This window comes from Heterodontus francisci, chromosome 11 (assembly GCF_036365525.1).
Source record: "Heterodontus francisci isolate sHetFra1 chromosome 11, sHetFra1.hap1, whole genome shotgun sequence".
Classification (NCBI taxonomy): Eukaryota; Metazoa; Chordata; class Chondrichthyes; order Heterodontiformes; family Heterodontidae; genus Heterodontus; species Heterodontus francisci.
In genome coordinates, this window is record NC_090381.1 from 58,245,698 (window position 1) to 58,266,942 (window position 21,245).

Genomic DNA, 21,245 nt, shown 5'->3' on the forward strand with positions numbered 1-21,245 from the left:
TTCAGTCCATTAAATAAAATTGTGAATTGTGAAAGGCAAAGGGTACCACATACCTTAGCAGCACTAAATTCAGCTAGGAAGTATTCACTTCTTTCAACTGTATCTGCAAGGCAGAATTAAAATAAAATATTGATAAAAGTAATATCAATGGAGCTTCAGCCATTTGTGAGGATTATATATGGCAAGTGGCACTGATAACAGTGCACCACTTATTTTCTTTATGAGTTAAAAAGGTTCCCATAAGTTATAAAGATCTTTGGCATGGCTGAAACATCAATAATACATCACTGGTATGCTGTGGATTATATCTAAACAATGACAGTGAGCTACTGCCCTTCTCACAAGCATGAAGGACCCATTACTCATGAGCATGACAACCATGAGTGAGTTATGATGACTTTCCACAGTGAAGGAGTAGCTGGAAATACTGACACATCTTACAGAAGTAAAATAAAACCTGGAATTCAAATCCTGTCTTTAAAGGATTTGTAGAATGGAGTGCATTGTTGCTAAATCTGATTAAATGTTGACCAATTACATATCATTATGAGCTTATTTATATTTTCACTTGGACTCAAACTACACTGTGTCAATGAAAAAATAATTATCTCCCACAGAATACATGCTCTTCATTCCATTGCCACATATGATTATGACAGATGATTCTCTAATGCATCAGGTATTGGCTAGAATTTTACATTGGACAGGAGGCCCCACCAACCAGATGAAAACTCAGGGGCGAGCCTGCCTCCATTGGGCCTAGGAAGCCACGCTGGGACTTTTCGCTCCCCAGGTCGTTAATTTTCCTTGGGTGGGACTTCCACCTCCTTGAGGCAGGAATTCCCGCCCCATGGAGCTGCTGGCCAATCAGCGGGTGGGCAGCTCTTAGTCCCAGCACTGCTGGGACTGCACCAGCCAACAGAAGCAAGAGGGATGACGGCCCCAGAGCCAAGGTAAGTTTTTGGAGCCTCACTGGGGACAATCGACTGTGCCCCGGTGAGGCAAGAGGAGTTGCGTAGGAGTGGGGGGAAGTTGTTGTCCAGTGGGAGATGGTTGAGCCATTGGGGGGCCATCCGTGGGGCACAGGGCACCAGATCATGCTGGCCAACCCCCAGCCCGCAAGAAGGCTGCCAGGTTTTACCTGGCGGCATACTGGGGGCCTTTACTGCCCGGCCGCCTCTGGTAAAATGCTAGCGGCGGCAGGAGGAGGCCCTTAAGTGGCAGTTAATGGGCCACTTAAGGGCTATGATTGTCCTGGGGCGGGAGGACCTTTCTTGCCACTGCTGCCTCACGTAAAATTGCGAGGATGGGAAGACATCGGAAATGGCACCCGCCACCCCCACCCCCCCCCCCCCCACCCACCTCCCTCTCAATTTTATCCCCCCCCTCCCCCCACCGCCACCAGACCGCTCGTGTGGCGGGCTATAAAATTTCAGCCGTTCTTTTTCAAACAGATCTCAGAACTTGACAAAAGACACATCTTGGCCTGGCTTTTAGCCTGGAAGCAAGTTCTGTCCTGGGTGGGGGGGAGCAGTTGTGAGTTCGAGAAACCTGAAAGAACAGATTTCCCAAATGCCCTGCAGAATTTAAATACAGGGCTCATTTAAGATTTTTTTCTGTGGGGCTTCTGTCCACAGGCATCCTGATTGACAGGCTGGAGCCTGTCTGGTGGGAATCCTGATTTACAGGGTCAAAGCCTACGAAAACAGATAGGTGTATTGGGGAAGTGAGAGAGATCATGAGGGTAGGTGGGTCCGGATTGTGGGGGATGTTCTAAATGAGGAAAAACTTTTTCACGCAGAGAGTGGTTAAGGTTTGGAATGCACTGCCTGAGAGTGTGGTGGACGCAGGTTCAACTGAAGCATTCAGAAGGGAATTAGACTGTTGTATGAAACGGAAGAATGTGCAGGATTACAGGGAGAAGGCAGGGGAATGGAACTGAGTGCATTGCTCTTTCAGAGAGCTGATATAACACGATGGGCCAAATGGCCTCCGTCTGCACTGTAACAATTCTGTGATCACAGTGGTGGGAGTGGGTATGTGATTTTAGATGGCGAGGGGTCCCAATCACAGGGGTAGGGTCCTCTGGTTGTCCAGGGCATCTGATGATGATCGTGGGGGACATGGGAGCGGGCAGATCAGGGCGGAGGGGTGGACAGGTGGTTTACTTGGAAGTTTGTTGGGTCTGGAGGAAACATACCTGCTCCTCCTGGACTAGTAGGGGTGCTGTAAAAGCACTTATCTCCTGGATTCAGCCTCACTCGCCTTCTGAAAACTGCCAAGTTTCCTGAGGCCTAGGAAACCCAGCTGCCTGTGGTTAAAAATTGCACGACTACTAAAAAGAAGGCACGTAGTTTCATTATATGTTGATTGCCTGTTCCTAGTCCCGCCTCTGTTAATCCAGAAGTGGGCAGGCTGAAGGCAGTTTCTGTTCCTGTTCCAGATTTTTTGCTTTATAATCTCTGACATGACTGCACCCCATCCATTTTTGGGAGTTAAGATTCAGCCCTCATGTTTAACTGTTTCTACACAGTTGCTCTAAGCTGAAACAGTGAAGTAACAGGAACTATTACAGCAACGTTAAATGGCTTAGTTCTAAGTGCACTTCACAGTATGGAAATCAGGGAAACAACAGGGAAAGCCCTAGTTATAATGTCAAACAAGGTGGCAGTAGATGCTTCATATTGGCATCAGCTTCTCTAGCTTAGAGAAGGAAAGAAAAATCAGTCACCACTCCTTCTCCTTTTCCTGACTGCTAATCAGTGACCTCTACTGTTAAATGGGTATTGATGTCAGTTGAGCGTGGGATTAGGCAATAGCTGCCAAAACTTGCTGTCTAGTCACACAGATGAAATTGGCCATTGGGTAAAGTGTTTGTGCCTACGGAATAAAACTCCAAAAGAAGCCAGTGCCTTCAGGATAGGAGAAAATAAAATAAATTACAGTAAAGTGTGTTCAATGTTGCCACCAAAGTGAGTAAACAGTATTACATTCCCAGACTGATTTTCTTACTGTTCAACAATGACTTCCATTGTATATTATGCAGCTAGGCGAAACAAAGAATTACAATTTAAAAAATCAAAAGCTGACATACCAATGCTCTGACCATCATCCCAGAAAAGACGGCCGTTAGCAACTTGATTATCATCCAAGGCAACAATTAATCCCAAGAAGTTTCTGCGGCTGTAAAAGGACCATTTTTTAGTTACATCTGAGTTCTTTGAGGTTTTAGTGTACATATTCTTCAAGATCAATAACCAGCAAACAAATCAGTTTCTTAGAAAATGTGCTAATATATTTATCACAGAATTGAAAATGTTGCATTATGTATCTAAACACAGCAAGAACTCCACCTAAATTTGTACCCTACAGTTATGTTCCTGAAAACATAATCATGATTTAATCATCTCAGTCCCAGGACATCACTGCAGGAGTTCCTCAGGGTAGTGTCCTAGGCCTAACCATCTTCAGCTGCTTCATCAATTACCTTCCCTCCATCATAAAGTCATAAGTGGGGATGTTCACTGATGTTTGCAAAATGTTCAGCACCTCCTCAGATACTGAAGCAACCCATGTCTAAATACATCAAGACCTGGACAACATTCAGGCTTGGGATGATAAGTGGCAAGTAACATTTGCGCCACACAAGTTCCAGGCAATGACCATCTCAACCAAGAGAGAATCTAACCATCTCCCTTTGATGTTCAATGACATTACCATTGCTGAACCCCTCACCATCACTAGAGCTTACCATTGACCAGAAACTGAACTGGACCAGCAACATAAATGCTGTGCCTACAAGAGCAGGTCAGAGGCTAGGAATTCTGCAGTAAGTAACTCACCTTTTGTCTCTCCAGTGCCTGCCCACCATCTACAAGAAACAAGTCAGGAGTATGATGGAATACTCTCCAGTTGCCTGGATGGGGGCAGCTCCAACAGCACTCAAGAAGCTCAACACTTTTTAGGACAAAGCAGCCAGCTTGATTGACACCCCATCCATCACCTCATTCACTCCCTTCACCACTGACGCACAGTGGCAGCAGTGTCTACCATCTATATAAGATGCACTGCAGCAACTCACAAAGGCTCCTTCGACAGCAACTTCCAAACCCGTGACCTCTACCACCTAGAAGGACAAGGGCAGCAGATGCATGGGAACACCACCACCGCAAGCTCCGCTCCAAGCCACATACCATCCTGTCTTGGAACTACATCGCCGTTCTTTCGCTGTCACGTCAAAATCCTGAACTCTCTTCCGAACAGCATTGTTGGTGTACCTACATACCAAGGACTGCAGCAGTTCAAGAAGGCACTCATGACCACCTTCGCAAGGGCAATCAGGGCAATAAATCATAGAAAGTTTAAGGCACAGAAAGAGGCCACTTGGCCCATCGTGCCTGTGCCTGTCAAAAAACGATCCACCTATTCTAATCCCACCTTCCAGCATTTGGTCCATAGCCCTGCAGATTGCGGCACTTCAGGTACATATACTTTTGAATGAGTTGAGGGTTTCTGTCTCAACTACCCTTTCAGGAAGTGAGGTCCAGACTCCCACAACCCTCTGGGTGAAAAGGTTTTTCCTCATCGCCCCTCTAATTTTTCTACCAATCACTTTAAATCTATGCTCTCTTGTCACTAACCTCTCTGCTAAGGTGAATAGGCCCTTTACCTCCACTCTATCCAGGCCTCTCAAACTTTTGTACATTTCAATCACATCTCCCCTCAGCCTTCTCCATTCCAAGGTGAACAACCCTAGTCTATCCAATCTTGCCTCAGAGCTGCATTTTTCCAGTCCTGGCAACATCCTCGTAAATCTCCTCTGTACCCTCTCTAGTGCAATGACATCCTTTCTGTATTGAGGTGACCAGAACTGCACACAGTACTCAAGTTGTAGCCTAACCACTGAGTTATGCAGTTCCATCATAACTTCCCTCCTCTTATATTCTACACCTCGGCTAATAAAGGAAAGGATTCTATATGCTTTCTTAACCACCTTATCGACCTTCAGGGATCTGTGGACATTCACTTCAACGCCCCTCACTTCCTCTACACTTCTCAGTATTTTCCCATTAATGGTACATTCCTTTGCCTTGTTTGACCTTCCCAAATGCATCACTTCACACTTCTCCAAATTGAATTCCATTTGCCATTTTTCTGCCCATCTGACCAGATCATCAATATCTTCCTGCAGCCGACAGCTATCCTCCTCGCTATCTACCACACAGCCAATCTTTGTATCATCTGCAAACTTCTTGATCATGCCCCTTACATTTACGTCCAAATTGTTAATATATACAAAAAGCAGGGGACCCAGTACTAAGCCCTGTAGAACGCCACTGGAAACAGCCCTCCAGTCGCAAAAACACCCATCAACAATTACCCTTTGTTGACTGCCGCTGAGGGAATTTTGTATCCACCTTGCTGCATTTCCCTGGATCCCATGGGATTTTATTTTTTTAACCAGTCTGCCATGTGGAAGCTTGTCAAAAGCCTTGCTAAAATCCATGCAGACCAGATCAACTGCATTATCCTCATCCATCTTTCTTGTCACTTCTTCAAAAAATTCAATCAAGTTGGTCAAACACGATTTTCCCTTAACAAATCCATGCTGATTATCCTTGATTAACCTGTGCCTTTCTAAGTAACAGTTTATCCTACTGGACTTGGTGACTTATCAACTTTCAAGGATGCTTATGTCATTAATACTTCCACTCTCCCTATGTTTATCACATCCAATACTTCACACTCCTCCTCCTTAACTACAATATCTGCATCGTCCCCCTCTTTTGTGAAGACAGATGCAAAGTATTCATTCAGAACCATACCAACATCTTCCGCCCCTACACATAGGTTACCTTTTTGCTCTTTTATGGGCCCTACTCTCGCCTTAGTTATCCTCTTACTCTTATTGTATTGATAAAACATCTTTGAGTTCACCTTGATTTTGCTTGCCAATATTCTTTCATGTCCTCTCTTTGCTTTCCTAATTTCCGTTTTGATTTCACCTCTCCACTTTCTATACTCCTCTCGGCTTTCTGTAGTATTGAGTTCTCGGTGTCGGACATAAGCTCTCCTTTTCTGCCTTATCTTACCCTGTAAGCTCCTTGATATCCATGGGGCTGTCCCACCCTTTTTCTTTGTGGGAACATGTTTACTTTGAACCCCTTGAATCTCCCCTTTGAAGGTCTCCCACTGCTCTGACATAATTTACCGTCAAGTAGCTGTTTCCAGTCTACTTTCGCTAAATCACTCCTCAGTTTAGTTAAATTGGCCTTGCCCCAATTGAGAACTCTACCTCCTGTTCTATCTCTGTCTTTTTTCATAATTATGTTAAAACTGACTGAATTATGATCACTACCACCAAAATGCTCTCCCACTGCCACTCCTTTCACCTGCCCATCTTCATTTCCTAAAACTAAATCTAAAACTGTGCCCTCTCTTGTTGGGCTTACTACAGACTGGGCAAAAAAGTTCTCCTGAATGCACCTCAAGAATTCTGCTCCCTCAATTCCTTTCACCCTAAAACTATCCCGGTTAATATTGGGGTAGTTAAAATCCCCTACTATTATTGCCCTACTGTTCTTGCACTTCTCAGAGATTTGCCTATATATCTGCTCTTCTATCGCCCTCTGACTGTTTGGGGATCTATAGTACACTGTGTTTTAAACAGTGTTCAAATCACACGCAGCTTCCACAGTGCGGACTGCGACACCGACCACTCCCTGGTGTGCAGCAAGGTTAGACTCAGACCAAAGAAGTTGCATCATTCCAAGCAGAAGGGCCACCCGCGCATCAACATGAGCAGAATTTCTCACCCACAGCTGTTACAAAAATTTCTAAATTCACTTGTAACAGCCCTTCAAAACACTTCCACCGGGGATGCTGAGACCAAGTGGGCCCACATCAGAGACGTCATCTATGAGTCAGCTTTGACCACCTACGGCAAAAGTGCGAAGAGAAATGCAGACTGGTTTCAATCTCATAATGAAGAGCTGGAACCTGTCATAGCAGCTAAGTGCATTGCAGTGTTGAACTACAAGAAAGCCCCCAGCGAGTTAACATCGGTTGCACTTAAAGCAGCCAGAAGCACTGCACAAAAAACAGCCAGGCGCTGCGCAAACGACTACTGGCAACACCTATGCAGTCATATTCAGCTGGCCTCAGACACTGGAAACATCAGAGGAATGTATGATGGCATGAAGAGAGCTCTTGGGCCAACCATCAAGAAGATCGCCCCACTCAAATCTAAATCAGGGGACATAATCACTGACCAACGCAAACAAATGGACCGCTGGGTTGAGCACTACCTAGAACTGTACTCCAGGGAGAATGTTGTCACTGAGACTGCCCTCAATGCAGCCCAGCCTCTACCAGTCATGGATGAGCTGGACATACAGCCAACAAAAGCGGAACTCAGTGATGCCATTGATTTTCTAGCCAGCGGAAAAGCCCCTGGGAAGGACAGCATTACCCCTGAAATAATCAAGAGTGCCAAGCCTGCTGTACTCTCAGTACTACATGAACTGCTATGCCTGTGCTGGGACGAGGGAGCAGTACCTCAGGACATGCGCGATGCCAATATCATCACCCTCTATAAAAACAAAGGTGACCGCGGTGACTGCAACAACTACCGTGGAATCTCCCTGCTCAGCATAGTGGGGAAAGTCTTTGCTCGAGTCGCTCTAAACAGGCTCCAGAAGCTGGCCAAGCGCATCTACCCTGAGGCACAGTGTGGCTTTCGTGCAGAGAGATCGACCATTGACATGCTGTTCTCCCTTCGTCAGATACAGGAGAAATGCCGCGAACAACAGATGCCCCTCTACATTGCTTTCATTGATCTCACCAAAGCCTTTGACCTCATCAGCAGACGTGGTCTCTTCAGACTACGAGAAAAGATTGGATGTCCACCAAAGCTACTAAGTATCATCACCTCATTCCATGACAATAATGAAAGGCAGAATCCAACATGGTGGCTCCTCATCAGACCCCTTTCCTATCCTGAGTGGCGTGAAACAGGGCTGTGTTCTCGCACCCACACTTTTTGGGATTTTCTTCTCCCTGCTGCTTTCACACGCGTTCAAGTCCTCTGAAGAAGGAATTTTCCTCCACACAAGATCAGGGGGCAGGTTGTTCAACCTTGCCCGTCTAGGAGCGAAGTCCAAAGTACGGAAAGTCCTCATCAGGGAACTCCTCTTTGCTGACGATGCTGCTTTAACATCTCACACTGAAGAGTGCCTGCAGAGTCTCATCGACAGGTTTGCGGCTGCCTGCAATGAATTTGGCCTAACCATCAGCCTCAAGAAAACGAACATCATGGGGCAGGACGTCAGAAATGCTCCATCCATCAATATTGGCGACCACGCTCTGGAAGTGGTTCAAGAGTTCACCTACCTAGGCTCAACTATCACCAGTAACCTGTCTCTCAATGCAGAAATCAACAAGCGCATGGGAAAGGCTTCCACTGCTCTGTCCAGACTGGCCAAGAGAGCGTGGGAAAATGGCGCACTGACACGGAACACAAAAGTCCGAGTGTATCAAGACTGTGTCCTCAGTACCTTGCTCTATGGCAGCGAGGCCTGGACAACCTATGTCAGCCAAGAGCGACGTCTCAATTCATTCCATCTTCGCTGCCTCCGGAGAATACTTGGCATCAGGTGGCAGGACCGTATCTCCAACACAGAAGTCCTCGAGACGGCCAACATCCCAAGCTTATACACTCTACTGAGTTAGCGGCGCTTGAGATGGCTTGGCCATGTGAGCCGCGTGGAAGATGGCAAGATCCCCAAAGACACATTGTACAGCGAGCTCGCCACTGGTATCAGACCCACAGGCCGTCCATGTCTCCGCTTTAAAGACGTCTGCAAACGTGACATGAAGTCCTGTGACATTGATCACAAGTCGTGGGAGTCAGTTGCCAGCGTTCGCCAGAGCTGGCGGGCAGACATCAAGACGGGGTTAAAGTGTGGCGAGTCGAAGAGACTTAGCAGTTGGCAGGAAAGAAGACAGAGGCGCAAGGGGACAGCCAACTGTGTCACAGCCACGACAAACAAATTTTTCTGCAGCACCTGTGGAAGAGCCTGTCACTCTAGAATTGGCCTTTGTAGCCACTCCAGGCGCTGCTCCACACACCATTGACCACCTCCAGGTGCTTACCCATTGTCTCTCGAGATAAGGAGGCCAAAGAAAGAGTACACTCCCAGCAGTGTGATTGCCCGTTTTTTGTTCCTTAGCTCAACCCATATGGCCTCATATCATATCCAACATATCATCCCTCCTCACAGCTGTAATAGTTTCCTTGACCGAAATTGACACTCCCCCTTCTTTCTTATCCCCTTCCCTATCACGTCTGAAAACCCTGTAACCTAGAACGGTGAGCTGCCACTCCTGTCCCTCCTTAAGCCATGTTTCTATAAAAGTGATGATATCATACTGCCTCGTGTGTATCTGTGCCCACAGATCATCTGCTTTATTTGCTATGCTTCTTGCATTGAAATAGATACCCTTGAGCACTGCCAAACTCTTTTTTCTAATTTTTCTAATCTTTGTTTCCTCCGTCTTCCAGACTCATCCATTAATTTTCTGCCTTCTATTTTCATTTCTGATTTTCTCCCAACTGAGTCTGCCCTCAGGTCCCCATCCCCCTACTAAACTAGTTTAAACCTTTCCCAACAGCTGGCCTAGCCAGTGACGCCCACATCCCATGAATGAATAAAAAAAAATTCACTTCCATCCTGCTCTTTCAAATTTCAGACCCTGAATTCACTCATTTTCAAAAAAAGGGTATTTGCCAATATTCTTTCAATGAACTTCCTTCTGTTTACCTACACCTGTCAAACATTTTTGATATTTAAATATGTAAGGGATAGTTTTCCGACTATATATTCATCATAGGGGAACCTGGTTCATTGCAATTACATTTTGGAAATTTTGGTATTGCCCAAAATATACCTTCTGTCGGTGAGCCACCCCTGCCAAGAGTGTAAAGTTGGAAATGATCTCTATAAAAGACATTTTTCCATGACATTTGTAGTTTTTTATAAGAATCATTTGCATTAAACTATCCCGTAATGTGCACATTTACCTGTAATGTGTAGTGTTTGCTGGCTCTTGCCAGGGAATAATATAACCTCCTCTGATATGAAGGTTGATGTGATCAAGTGGTGTCGAAAAATTAATCCACTGATGTCTTTCAGGAATTCTTTTGGCCTATAGAAAACAAGCATTTCCTATAATGTGTGCTATTTGTCTATTTGAGTTGCCAATTACAGTTATACAGAACGCCATTATTATTAGTTCTTCCTGCTGATTTGTTGAACAAATCAAGTTACAAGGATGCAAACCAGATCTTTTAATTTCTCAGTTATTCACAAATATCTTTTCAATCAAGTGATTTGCATAAAAGTGTTGTATCTGTGAAGTAAAAAATAATTTTAATCTTACTGAACCTAATTAAATAATTAGCTACCAAATGTCAATCAAGAATTGTCCATGAACAGATAGTAAGATGAAAGATGTGGGGGTGAAACTGATCAACACCTACAGTGCAAAATGGGATGATAGGGAACTGTTGACCTGTTTTACACCATGCGTAATTTTCTTTTCCATTGGCTCAATGTAAATTTAGCTGCTAATTCACTGTCAGCCTATGTTGCGTCACTGTTAACTAATTTCAATTTCTTGATTTCATTAAAGCTGGGCTGGATTTTAAGGAGCACTCAAAGTCGGGATCCGTGGTGGGTGGGGCTTGATGATGGCCCCAGATGAGGCCCGCCATGGACCTCAATTCCATCAGGGCCCGGCCCAATCCTTCTGGCGGTGGTGGGCACTGTGGCGGCCTCCCTGCCGCTGGGCAACGGGACCACAATTTTTATATTCAAATCAATTAAATTAATTAATTTAAATATACTTACAGCGCCTCTTGATGGCCCACCGCGATCTTCTGCCCGGGGGCCCTGCACTCCTGCACCTTCGGGTCCCCATCTGGGAAAACGAGGCGCAACACTGGTTGGGAGGCGGGAGGAGGTATGTTTATCAGTGCGGGGACAACGGGGTCAAATTAACGTCATGAGTGTAGGCGATGGTGGGAAGGGTTGTAGTTTAAACCTCGTCCAGTGTTGGTGGGAGCGGATGGGGAAGGTCAGATGGTAAGTGAAGTGTTTTGAAGGGAAAGGGCAAATAATTAATTTAATTGTTATTGGGGGGTTGAGAGAGGGGCAAAACAAATTTAATCATTTAATTTTATTCCATCTATCTTTAAATATTTTAATAAGCCGGTAGGGCTGACAGCCCTTTAAAAATGTAGTTAGTGCCAGCGGACAGACAGCCCGCCCCCTCCACATGATCAGATGGAGGGGGTGAGGGTGCCCCGGCTACTTAAAAGAGCCGCTGTGCTTGAGATTATGGCAACTCTTTGGCAGCGGCCTGCGCGAGCAAGCCGCCATTTTTGAAGCTCATTGCATAAAATCCCACCCACTGTCAAGGACAGTATAACTAATGACTGACAAGATCACAAAGGTTTTACTGTGATCTGTGTACATTTGATAAAATCACATCTAGGGAACGAGACATGCGTGGATTTGCTTTCGTCTCTAGGATTGCACCCAGCACAGAACACTGGGATGAAATTTGCTGATGATACAAAGTTAGGTGGCATTGTAGACAGTCTAGATGATAGCATAAAATTACAAGGAGATATTGAGAGACTAGGTGAATGGGCAAAACTGTGGCAGATGGATTTCAATGTGAGCAAGTGTGAGGTTATCCATTTTGGACCAAATAAGGACAGGGCAGAGTACTTTCTAAAGGGGAAGAGGTTAAATACAGTGGATGTCCAAAGAGACTTGGGGGTTCAGGTGCACAGATCTTTAAAATGCCATGAGCAAGTGCAGAAAATAATCAAAAATCTAATGGAATGTGAGCCTTTATATCTAGAGGACTGGAGAATAAAGATACTGAGGTTATGCTGCAGCTGTACAAAACCCTGGTTAGAACCCACTTGGAGTACTCTGAGCAGTTCTGGGCACCACACCTTAGGAAGAATATATTGGCCTTGGAGGGAGTGCAACGTAGGTTTACAAGAATGATACCTGGACTACAGGGGTTAAGTTACGAGGAGAGATTACACAAATTAGGCCTGTTTTCACTAGAATTTAGAAGGTTAAGGAGTGATCTGATCGAAGTCTTCAAGATATTAACAGGAAAAGACAGGCTAGATAAAGATAATTTATTTCCACTGGTTGGAAATACAAAAACTAGGGGGCATAGTCTAAAAATTAGGGCCAGACCATTCAAGAGAGATGTTCGGAAGCACTTCTTCACGTGAAGGGTGGTAGAGTTTTGGAACTCTCTCCCACAAACAGCAGATGAAGCTAGAACAGTTGTTAATTTTAAATCTGAGATAGATAGATTTTTGTTCAGCAAAGATATTTAGGGATATGGGTCAAAGGCAGGTATATGGAGATAGGCCGCGGATCAGCCATGATCTCATTGAATGGCGGGACAGGTTCGAGGAGCTGAATGGCCTATTCCTGTTCCTATCTTCCTATGTTCCTATGAAATGAAATGAGTTTGAGCAGACTCAACCTTGTTTCTAACCAACAACAGTCCAAAGCATAAGACTGCCCATAACATAAAGGTGGTAGATGCAATTTAATGCAGAGAAGCAGAGGTGATACATTTTTGACAGAAAAATAAGGAATGGGAGTATACATTCAATATAAATATACTAAAGGGTGTAAAGAAACAGAGACAACTAAGGATTCAAATATGTAATTCCCTGCAAGTACAGGTAGATAAAGCAACAAAAAGGGTAACAGCGCACAGTACAAGAATAAAGATATAATGATAGATTTGTGCAAGGCAATGGCTAGGCCATACTTGGAATATGGATGCAGTTTTCCCCACTCGATTATAGAGAAGACATTCAAGGCATAGAGGGCAATGTAGTTCACCAAAATGATGCCAAGAATAGGAAGCTGTAGTTACAAAGAGAGGCTTGATATCCTGGCACTCTTTCCATTGGGGCAGAAAAGACAAGATTAAAAAGAGATTTTGAAAAATTATTAAGCGTTTTTGTGCAAGCAAATTCAGTAAGCGTTTTGCTCACATGTCCTCACTGGGCAGCAGTAATCTGCTAATCTTTTTTTTGGTGCAGTTAGTTAATGGGAAATTGTTAACCAGGCTGACAGAAGACGTTAAATATAAAATAAAAACAGAAAATGTTGGAAATACTCAGTTGGTCTGGCAGCATTTGAGGAGAGAGAAACAGAGAGGGGAATTTTATTCTCACCCCCGTGATGGGTTTGGAGGCAGGGAAAGCATAAGATCAGGTGGGATGGTGGCGGGTGGTCGGGTGGGGGGTTCCCGCCACCATCCTGTCTCATCTGGGCGGAAAGGCCTGTGTACGGCTTTCCCACCCCGTTTCCAATTGAGGCCCTTAACTGGGCAATTAACCCTAATAAAGGGCCTCTTCTCACTGCACAATTAGCCATGTGGCGAGTGGTTCTGTCGCCGCACCGGAAGCATGGCACGGAAACCATGTGGGCTGCTTCCCGGCTCCAGGGGCAGGGGTGGGGTCCCTCATAAAAAGGCACTTAGTACCTGAACGAGAGACCTGGCATTGGGAAGAGGGGGCGCCCACTGAGAGCCACTAACCCTGCCCTTGCTGCCGACCTCCCTACACCCCGTCCCCCGTGGCTCCCATCCCGCGAGACCCCTCCCACCCTGACCTACTTGCCATCTGGGTCCAGTAATGCTCCTTGACCTCTGTTAGGTGCTTCTCCAGCAGCAGCCACCGGCTCTGCTGTGACGCTGCAGCTGGCGGCCTCTGATTGGCTGGCAGCTCTCCAAGGGCAGGATTTTCGGCGACGGGGTCCTTGATCCTGTGGAAACCCCGCCGCTGTCCACTGAAGTGCCTGATTGGCACTAGGTTCAGCGGGCCTTCTGGAAAGGAGGCGACATGGGGATCTCGGTGTCGCTTCTTCCGGACGTCGAGACCCCATCGCCAGAATTAAACCCCGGTCAGTGACGTTTCATCAGAACGATCTTTCATCATTGTGACAGAAGATGTCCATGATTGTTCATGAACAATAGCATGGGATTTTGAGCATAACATTCTGAGTGTACACTGAACAGAGTCAATTAAATCAACAGATGGGAAATTGCCAGTGGTTGAGGTTCCCTTCTGTCGACCCATGTCAATAACTTACCCTTCCATTGTCCACCTGAGTCTGTAGAACTGACATGGCCTTAATGTCAACACGGTTTGGATTTTAACCCAGTGACAGGGGTTCCGCTGGCAGGCTGGAAGGCGGGGGAGACCTCACTTCAGGCCTCCGTTGGACTCCTGTTGCTATTTCATGGCGGGCAGGCAATTAACCGCCTGTCATCAGGGACAACGTTGCTATAGGGGATGAGTTCCCGCCTTCAGAGCTGCTGGCCAATTGGAAGGTCAGCAGCGCCTCCAGGAGCCACTGCTGGTACTGCAGATAAACAGAAGACCCTGGGAGAGGTAAGTGGGGTCGGAGTTGCCAGGGCCATTTAGGCAGACCTTGCTGACAGAGTGAGGGGTTGTTTGTGAGGGTGGGGGTGTCTTCCCAGGGGGTAGACATTGCTGCCGGGGGGGGGGTGGAGACAGCCATCACCGCCATGGGGGGCCCTCTGGGGGCTCTGGATTTCCCCCAAAAGAGGGAACCCCCCACCCCGATCCTGCTAGGAGGCCGCCAGGTTTTACCTGGCAGTGTCTCCCGGCGGCGTCAGGCTCCTCCGCTTTCATAAAAGAGGTGGAGGCGGGAAGAGTTGGTCACTTCAGGGCCTCAATTGGTCTGGGCGGGAAGGCTGACCTTGGGCTTCCCATCCCTGGACAAAATGGGAGGGGGCCCAGGCGACGTCGGAAACGGCACCCCACCCCACCATTTTGTTTGCACCCCCGCCTCTGTGCCCGCCTTCCAAGGCAGAACAAAATCCTGCCCTTTATCTGACATTAAAACATATCCTCAGTACTTCACTCGAGTGTCAATCTAAATTATGTGCTTTAATTCTGGAGTCTTAGCCCTTAACCACATGATTCAATGGAAAGAATGGTACAAACTCAGGCAAGATGAAAGAATTGCTCATACATCAACACAGTCTCGTCCATTTCTTCAAAGTAAATTGGAAGGAAAATGTAAATTTCCTTTTCCTCACTTTCTACTTGTACAAGTGAAATAAATGCCCTTTAATAAAATGAATAATGTAACTCTTCTGGTGAGGCTGTCTGGAATTTACTGTGAAGGGGATTTGTCCAACAAACATTAATGATAACAAGTTGAGCATCCATAGAGACTGCCAAAGACTTCAATTAATATAAATTGGAATGAAACAGCTATTCCTAGTTAGACTAATTGTTCAGCATTGCCTCTACCTACATGATTCCTACATTGATATCAGGATCAGACAAACGTAAGAAGAGAATATTTGATTCTTTTAGATTGGACTACAGTCGCTTTCTTTCCATCTCTTGCCATTTTTACAATCTACTCTTGGCACCCCAAATAAAAAAAATGAACTCAAGATTCAAATATCATAACTAACACTCTGCAGGCAAACTGATGAGTTTAGACACTTTAATACATTAACCAACATACTATTATGCAACACACCAAGCATTATTTTAAAAATGGTTTGCCACAGAATAATCAATTCCTTTTCTTTTGAACATTGATGTTCCTTTCTGCACAGACAAAGATAATAAAGGTAATTTATTTCAAATTTGGAAACAGATTGATGATCACTTTGTGAAAGCAGGCAAAGCCAATTCAAGGAGGAATGTACGATAATATCATTACCTGACAATTAGAAAATGGACTATAGTATCCTAGGCTCAGCAGGAAGAAATGATCTGTTATGATATCAAATTATAGATGATAGACTGACAGAAGACCAGTATGTTTCTGTTTATCATCATTCCAAGACAGATATTAACTATTCATAACCTGGAAGGACTTCTTGTTAAAATGCACCTGTCCATTTGACAGGTAAAATGAATAATTGGCAAAAAACATCAATAAAATTTGGAAGTGTTTCAGTTAATAGGAATTATTAGGATTTCTATATGAAAATTTGATAACATTGAAACAATCGACAATTGTTGCCTCAGCATCACTGGTTGTGGGCATCTTTTAAACAAGAAGATTGTCGGGAGAATATGATGTATGTTGTTAAGAAACAATCCACTCACAGTTGCAAAATTATTAGGGTCTCACCCAATGGATTGATTCCAGCCCCAACCTAATTATCATAGGTCTTGCGTACAGTGACATGAATGCTGATGCTTTGCTCTAAGGTTTTAAATGACTACATTTTTGCCTAACTTGTGCCACGTGCCAGTAAGGCTAGAAATAGGAAGATAGTGCAACTAAACACATGGCTGAACTGCTGGTGCAGATCATAGATGGATACAGCACTGAAACAGGCCCTTCAGCCCACTGAGTCTGTGCCAACCAACAACCACCCAGTTAGACTAATCCTATATTCATCCCATATTCCCTACCACATCCCCACCATTCTCCTACTACCTACCTACACTAGGGGCAATTTATAATGGCCAATTTACCTATCAACCTGCAATTATTTGGCTGTGGGAGGAAACCAGAGCACGTGGCGGAAACCCACGCAGTCACAGGGAGAACTTGCAAACTCCGCACAGGCAGTACCCAGAACCAAACCCAGGTCGCTGGAGCTGTGAGGCAGCGGCACTAACCACTGCGCCACTGTACCATCCACTGTGTAGGAGGGAGGGTTTCAGATATCTGGATCATTGGGATCTCTTCCGGGACAGGTGGGACCTGTACAAGAAGGACGGGTTGCATCTAAACTGGAGGGGCACAAATATCCTGGCTGCGAGGTTTGCTAGTGTCACTCGGGAGGGTTTAAACTAGTGTGGCAGGGGGTGGGAACCAGAGCAGTAGGACAGCAGGTGAAATAACTCAGGGGGAGCTAGTAAATAAGGCCAGTAAGACTAAGAGGAAGAGCAGGCAGGGAGATGTTACTCAGCACGGCGGGACTGGTGGTCTGAAGTGCATTTGTTTCAATGCGAGTATAACAGGTAAGGCAGATGAACTTAGAGCTTGGATTAGTACTTGGAACTATGATGTTGTTGCTATTACAGAGACTTGGTTGAGGGAAGGACAGGATTGGCAGCTAAATGTTCCGGGATTTAGAAGCTTCAGGCGGGATAGAGGGTGATGTAAAAGGGGTGGGGGAGTTGCATTACTGGTTAAGGAGAATATCACAGCTGTGCTGCGGGAGGACACCTTGGAGGGAGTCATGCAGCGAGGCAATATGGGTAGAGTTCAGGAATAGGAAGGGTGCAGTCACGATGTTGGGGGTTTACTCCAGCCCTCCCAACAGCCGGCGGGAGGGAGAGGAGCAGACATGTAGACAGATTTTGGAAAGATGTAAAAGCAACAGGGTTGTAGTGGTGGGTGATTTTAACTTCCCCGATATTGATTGGGACTCACTTAATGCTAGGGGCTTGGATGGGGCAGAATTTGTAAGAAGCATCCAGGAGGGCTTCTTGAAACAATATGTAGATAGTCCAACTAGGGAAGGGGCCATACTGGACCTGGTATTGGGGTATGAGCCGGGCCAAGTGGTCAAAGTCTCAGTAGGGGAGCATTTCGGGAACAGTGACCATAATTCCGTAAGTTTTAAGGTAGTTGTGGATAAGGATAAGAGTAGTCCTTGAGTGAACGTGCTAAATTGGGGGAAGGCTAATTATAACAATATTCGGCAGGAACTGAAGAATTTAGATGGGGGGCGGATGTTTGAGGGTAAATCAACATCTGACATGTGGGAATCTTTCAAATGTCAGTTAATTAGAATCCAGGATCAGCATGTTCCTGTGAGGAAAAAGGATAAGTTTGGCAAGTTTCGGGAACCTTGGATAACGAGGGATATTGTGAGCCTAGTCAAAAAAAAAGGAAGCATTCAAAAGGGCTAGAAGGCTAGGAACAGACGAATCCCTGGAGGAATATAAAGACAGTAGGAAGGAACTTAAGCAAGGAATCAGGAGGGCTAAAAGGGGTCATGAAAAGTCATTGGCAAACAGGATTAAGGAGAATCCCAAGGCTTTTTATATGTATATAAAGAGCAAGAGGGGAGCCAGCGTTGACCCAGTCAAGGACAGAGGAGGGAATCTATGCGTGGAGCCAGAGGAAATGGGTGAGGTATTAAATGAGGACTTTGCATCAGTATTCACCAAAGGGAAGGCTTGGTGGATGATGTCGAGAGAAGGGAGTGTAGGTAGTCTGGGTCATGTTGTTATCAAAAGGAGGAGGTGTTGGGCGTCTTGCAAAGCATTAAGGTAGATAAATCCCCAGGGCCTGATGGGATCTACCCCAGAATACTGAGGGAGGCAAGGGTGGAAATTGCTGGGGCCTTGACAGAAATCTTTGTATCCTCATTGGCTACAGGTGAGGTCCCAGAGGACTGGAGAATAGCCAATGTTGTTCCTTTGTTTAAGAAGGGTAGCAAGGATAATCCAGGAAATTAGAGGCCGGTGAGCCTTACGTCAGTGGTAGGGAAATTATTAGAGAGGATTCTTTGGGACAGGATTTACTCCCATTTGGAAACAAATGAACTTATTAGCGAGAGGCAGCATGGTTTTGTGAAGGGGAGGTCGTGTCTCACTAACTTGATTGAGTTTTTGAGGAAGTAACGAAGATGGTTGATGAAGGAAGGGCAGTGGATGTTGTCTATATAGACTTCAGTAAAGCCTTTGACAAGGTCCCTCATGGCAGGCTGGTACAAAAGGTGAAGTCACACGGGATCAGAGGTGAGCTGGCAAGGGTCACTGACCCGAAACGTTAACTCTGCTTCTCTTTCCACAGATGCTGCCAGACCTGCTGAGTGATTTCAGCATTTCTTGTTTTTGTTTCAGATTTCCAGCATCCGCAGTATTTTGCTTTTATTTTAGTGGATACAGAACTGGCTCGGTCACAGAAGACAGAGGGTTGCAGTGCTTTTCTGAATGGAGGGATGTGACTAGTGGTGTTCCGCAGGGTTCAGTGCTGGGACCTCTGCTGTTTGTAGTATATATAAATGAGTTGGAAGAAAATGTAGCTGGTCTGATTAGTAAATTTGCGGACGACACAAAGGTTGGTGGAGTTGCGGATAGTGATGAGGATTGTCAGAGGATACACCAGGATATAGATCGGTTGGAGACTTGGGTGGAGAAATGGCAGATGGAGCTTAATCCGGACAAATGTGAGGTAATGCATTTTGGAAGATCTAATACAGGTGGGAAATATACAGTAAATGGCAGAACCCTTAGGAGTATTGACGGGCAGAGAGATCTGGGCGTACAGGTCCACAGGTCACTGAAAGTGGCAACGCATGTGGATAAGGCATACGGCATGCTTGCCTTCATCGGTCGGGGCACAGAGTATAAAAATTGGCAAGTCATGCTGCAGTTGTCCAGAACCTTAATTAGGCCACACTTAGAATATTGTGTGCAATTCTGGTCGCCACACTATCAGAAGGATGTGGAGGCTTTGCAGAGGGTACACAAGAGTTTTACCAGGATGTTGCCTGGTCTGGAGGGCAGTAGCTATGAGGAAAGGTTGGATGAACTCGGATTGTTTTCACTGGAACGACGGAGGTGGAGGAGCGACATGATAGAGGTTTACAAAATTATGAGTGGCATGGACAGAGTGGATAGTCAGAAGCTTTTTCCAGGGTGGAATAGTCAGTTACTAGGAGAAATAGGTTTAAGGTGCGAGAGGCAAAGTTTAGAGGGGATGTGCGAGGCAAGTTCTTTACACAGAGGGTGGTGAGTGCCTGGAACTTGCTGCCGGGGGAGGTGGTGGAAGCAGGTACGATAGCGACGTTTGAGAGGCATCTTGACAAATACATGAATAGATGGGAATAGAGGGATACGGTTCCCAGAAGTGCAGAAGGTTTTAGTTTAGACAGGCATCAAGATTGGCGCAGGCTTGGAGGGCCAAATGGCCTGTTCCTGTGCTGTACTGTTCTTTGTTCTTTGTATGTTGCACAATAAAGTACATTGAGGTTTTATGGTCTAAATTTTTGAAAATTTCACCTGTTATATTGTTTTACTTATTCATATATAAAATTTAAGTATAATTTGAAATAACTTACTGTAAACAAGTCATACCAGCAAGAGTCAGGAACATATGCATGTACAGAAGTTGCCCCCTGAAAGGAAGAGTATGTTTGTGAAATTTTACTTGTATTTATAATCAATGACAGTCAATAGGTAAGTGTGCAATAAAATAAATATGGAGCCATACCTCATCTAATGCAGGACTAATCATCATTGCTCCTCCCCAAAGGAACTGTCGATCAATATCCCATGTATTTTTATCTTCAAAAAACCTTTACAAGCAAACAATATCTTGAATGGTTTGAAGAACGAAGCATTTTTTAATCAGTGAGTACTAGATAATTTTAATATACTTACTCGTGAAGTAATGGTCTTATTACTGTTCTGCCATTATGGTGAGCTTCATACATCAATGTGTAGAGAAACGGCAACAATTTGTAACGTATTTGAAGAATATTCCTTGAGATATTTCTGAATGTCTCATTCCAGGCCACAGGGTCCTGTCTCTGAAAAGTAAAAATATGAAAATTAAACCAGCAGGTTTAACCAAAGCTACACTCATTCACTAATCACTTAAACATTTCCTGGAAGAAATTTAAAATGTTCTGCAGCATTAAGTCTTGTTTTCTTTTTTATAATCCATGTGGAAAAAAGAAATCCTCCAAGAAATCCTGCGTAACTGCTTTGTGTGACTGTTGATTGTGCAGATACAAGAAATTATGCATATATAAAAATTACAATTAGGTGATCCAGTTATAATAGAGACAGGCTGCCAAAAATGTAGGGATGAATTTCCACGGGAGTTATTTTGCTTATATGCTGTAATTTCAACTGAAGAGCTGTGAAAAACCTGGATGAAAAGGCATTCAAGGTCCCTGGACAAACAGTGTAAATACCTGTTTACCCCATTTCTCAATGGTTTCATTAGCTGTTCATGCAAAATTTAGCAGACAAGTGGGAAAATCCTTTGGAAATTCAGTCCCTAATGTGTCCCTAAGTCGAAGAGACTTAGTAGTTGGCAGGAAAAAAGACAGAGGCGCAAGGGGAGAGCCAACTGTGCAACAGCCCCAACAAACAAATTTCTCTGCAGCACCTGTGGAAGAGCCTGTCACTCCAGAATTGGCCTTTATAGCCACTCCAG

General features: G+C 45.0%; 1 protein-coding gene across 1 annotated transcript in view; it reads right to left on the bottom strand.

Annotated features, from left to right (window-relative positions):
- The window catches only part of si (sucrase-isomaltase), a 207,217-nt gene that overhangs the window by 13,130 nt on the left and 172,842 nt on the right, over nucleotides 1-21,245 (bottom strand). The window contains exons 41-46 of the mRNA XM_068042180.1: nucleotides 20,462-20,610; nucleotides 20,292-20,376; nucleotides 20,140-20,196; nucleotides 10,082-10,206; nucleotides 3,095-3,183; nucleotides 54-103 (exon numbers count right to left, since the gene is read on the bottom strand). Of these exons, the coding sequence (XP_067898281.1) occupies nucleotides 54-103; nucleotides 3,095-3,183; nucleotides 10,082-10,206; nucleotides 20,140-20,196; nucleotides 20,292-20,376; nucleotides 20,462-20,610 (555 nt within the window). The remainder of the gene's footprint in view (nucleotides 1-53; nucleotides 104-3,094; nucleotides 3,184-10,081; nucleotides 10,207-20,139; nucleotides 20,197-20,291; nucleotides 20,377-20,461; nucleotides 20,611-21,245) is intronic.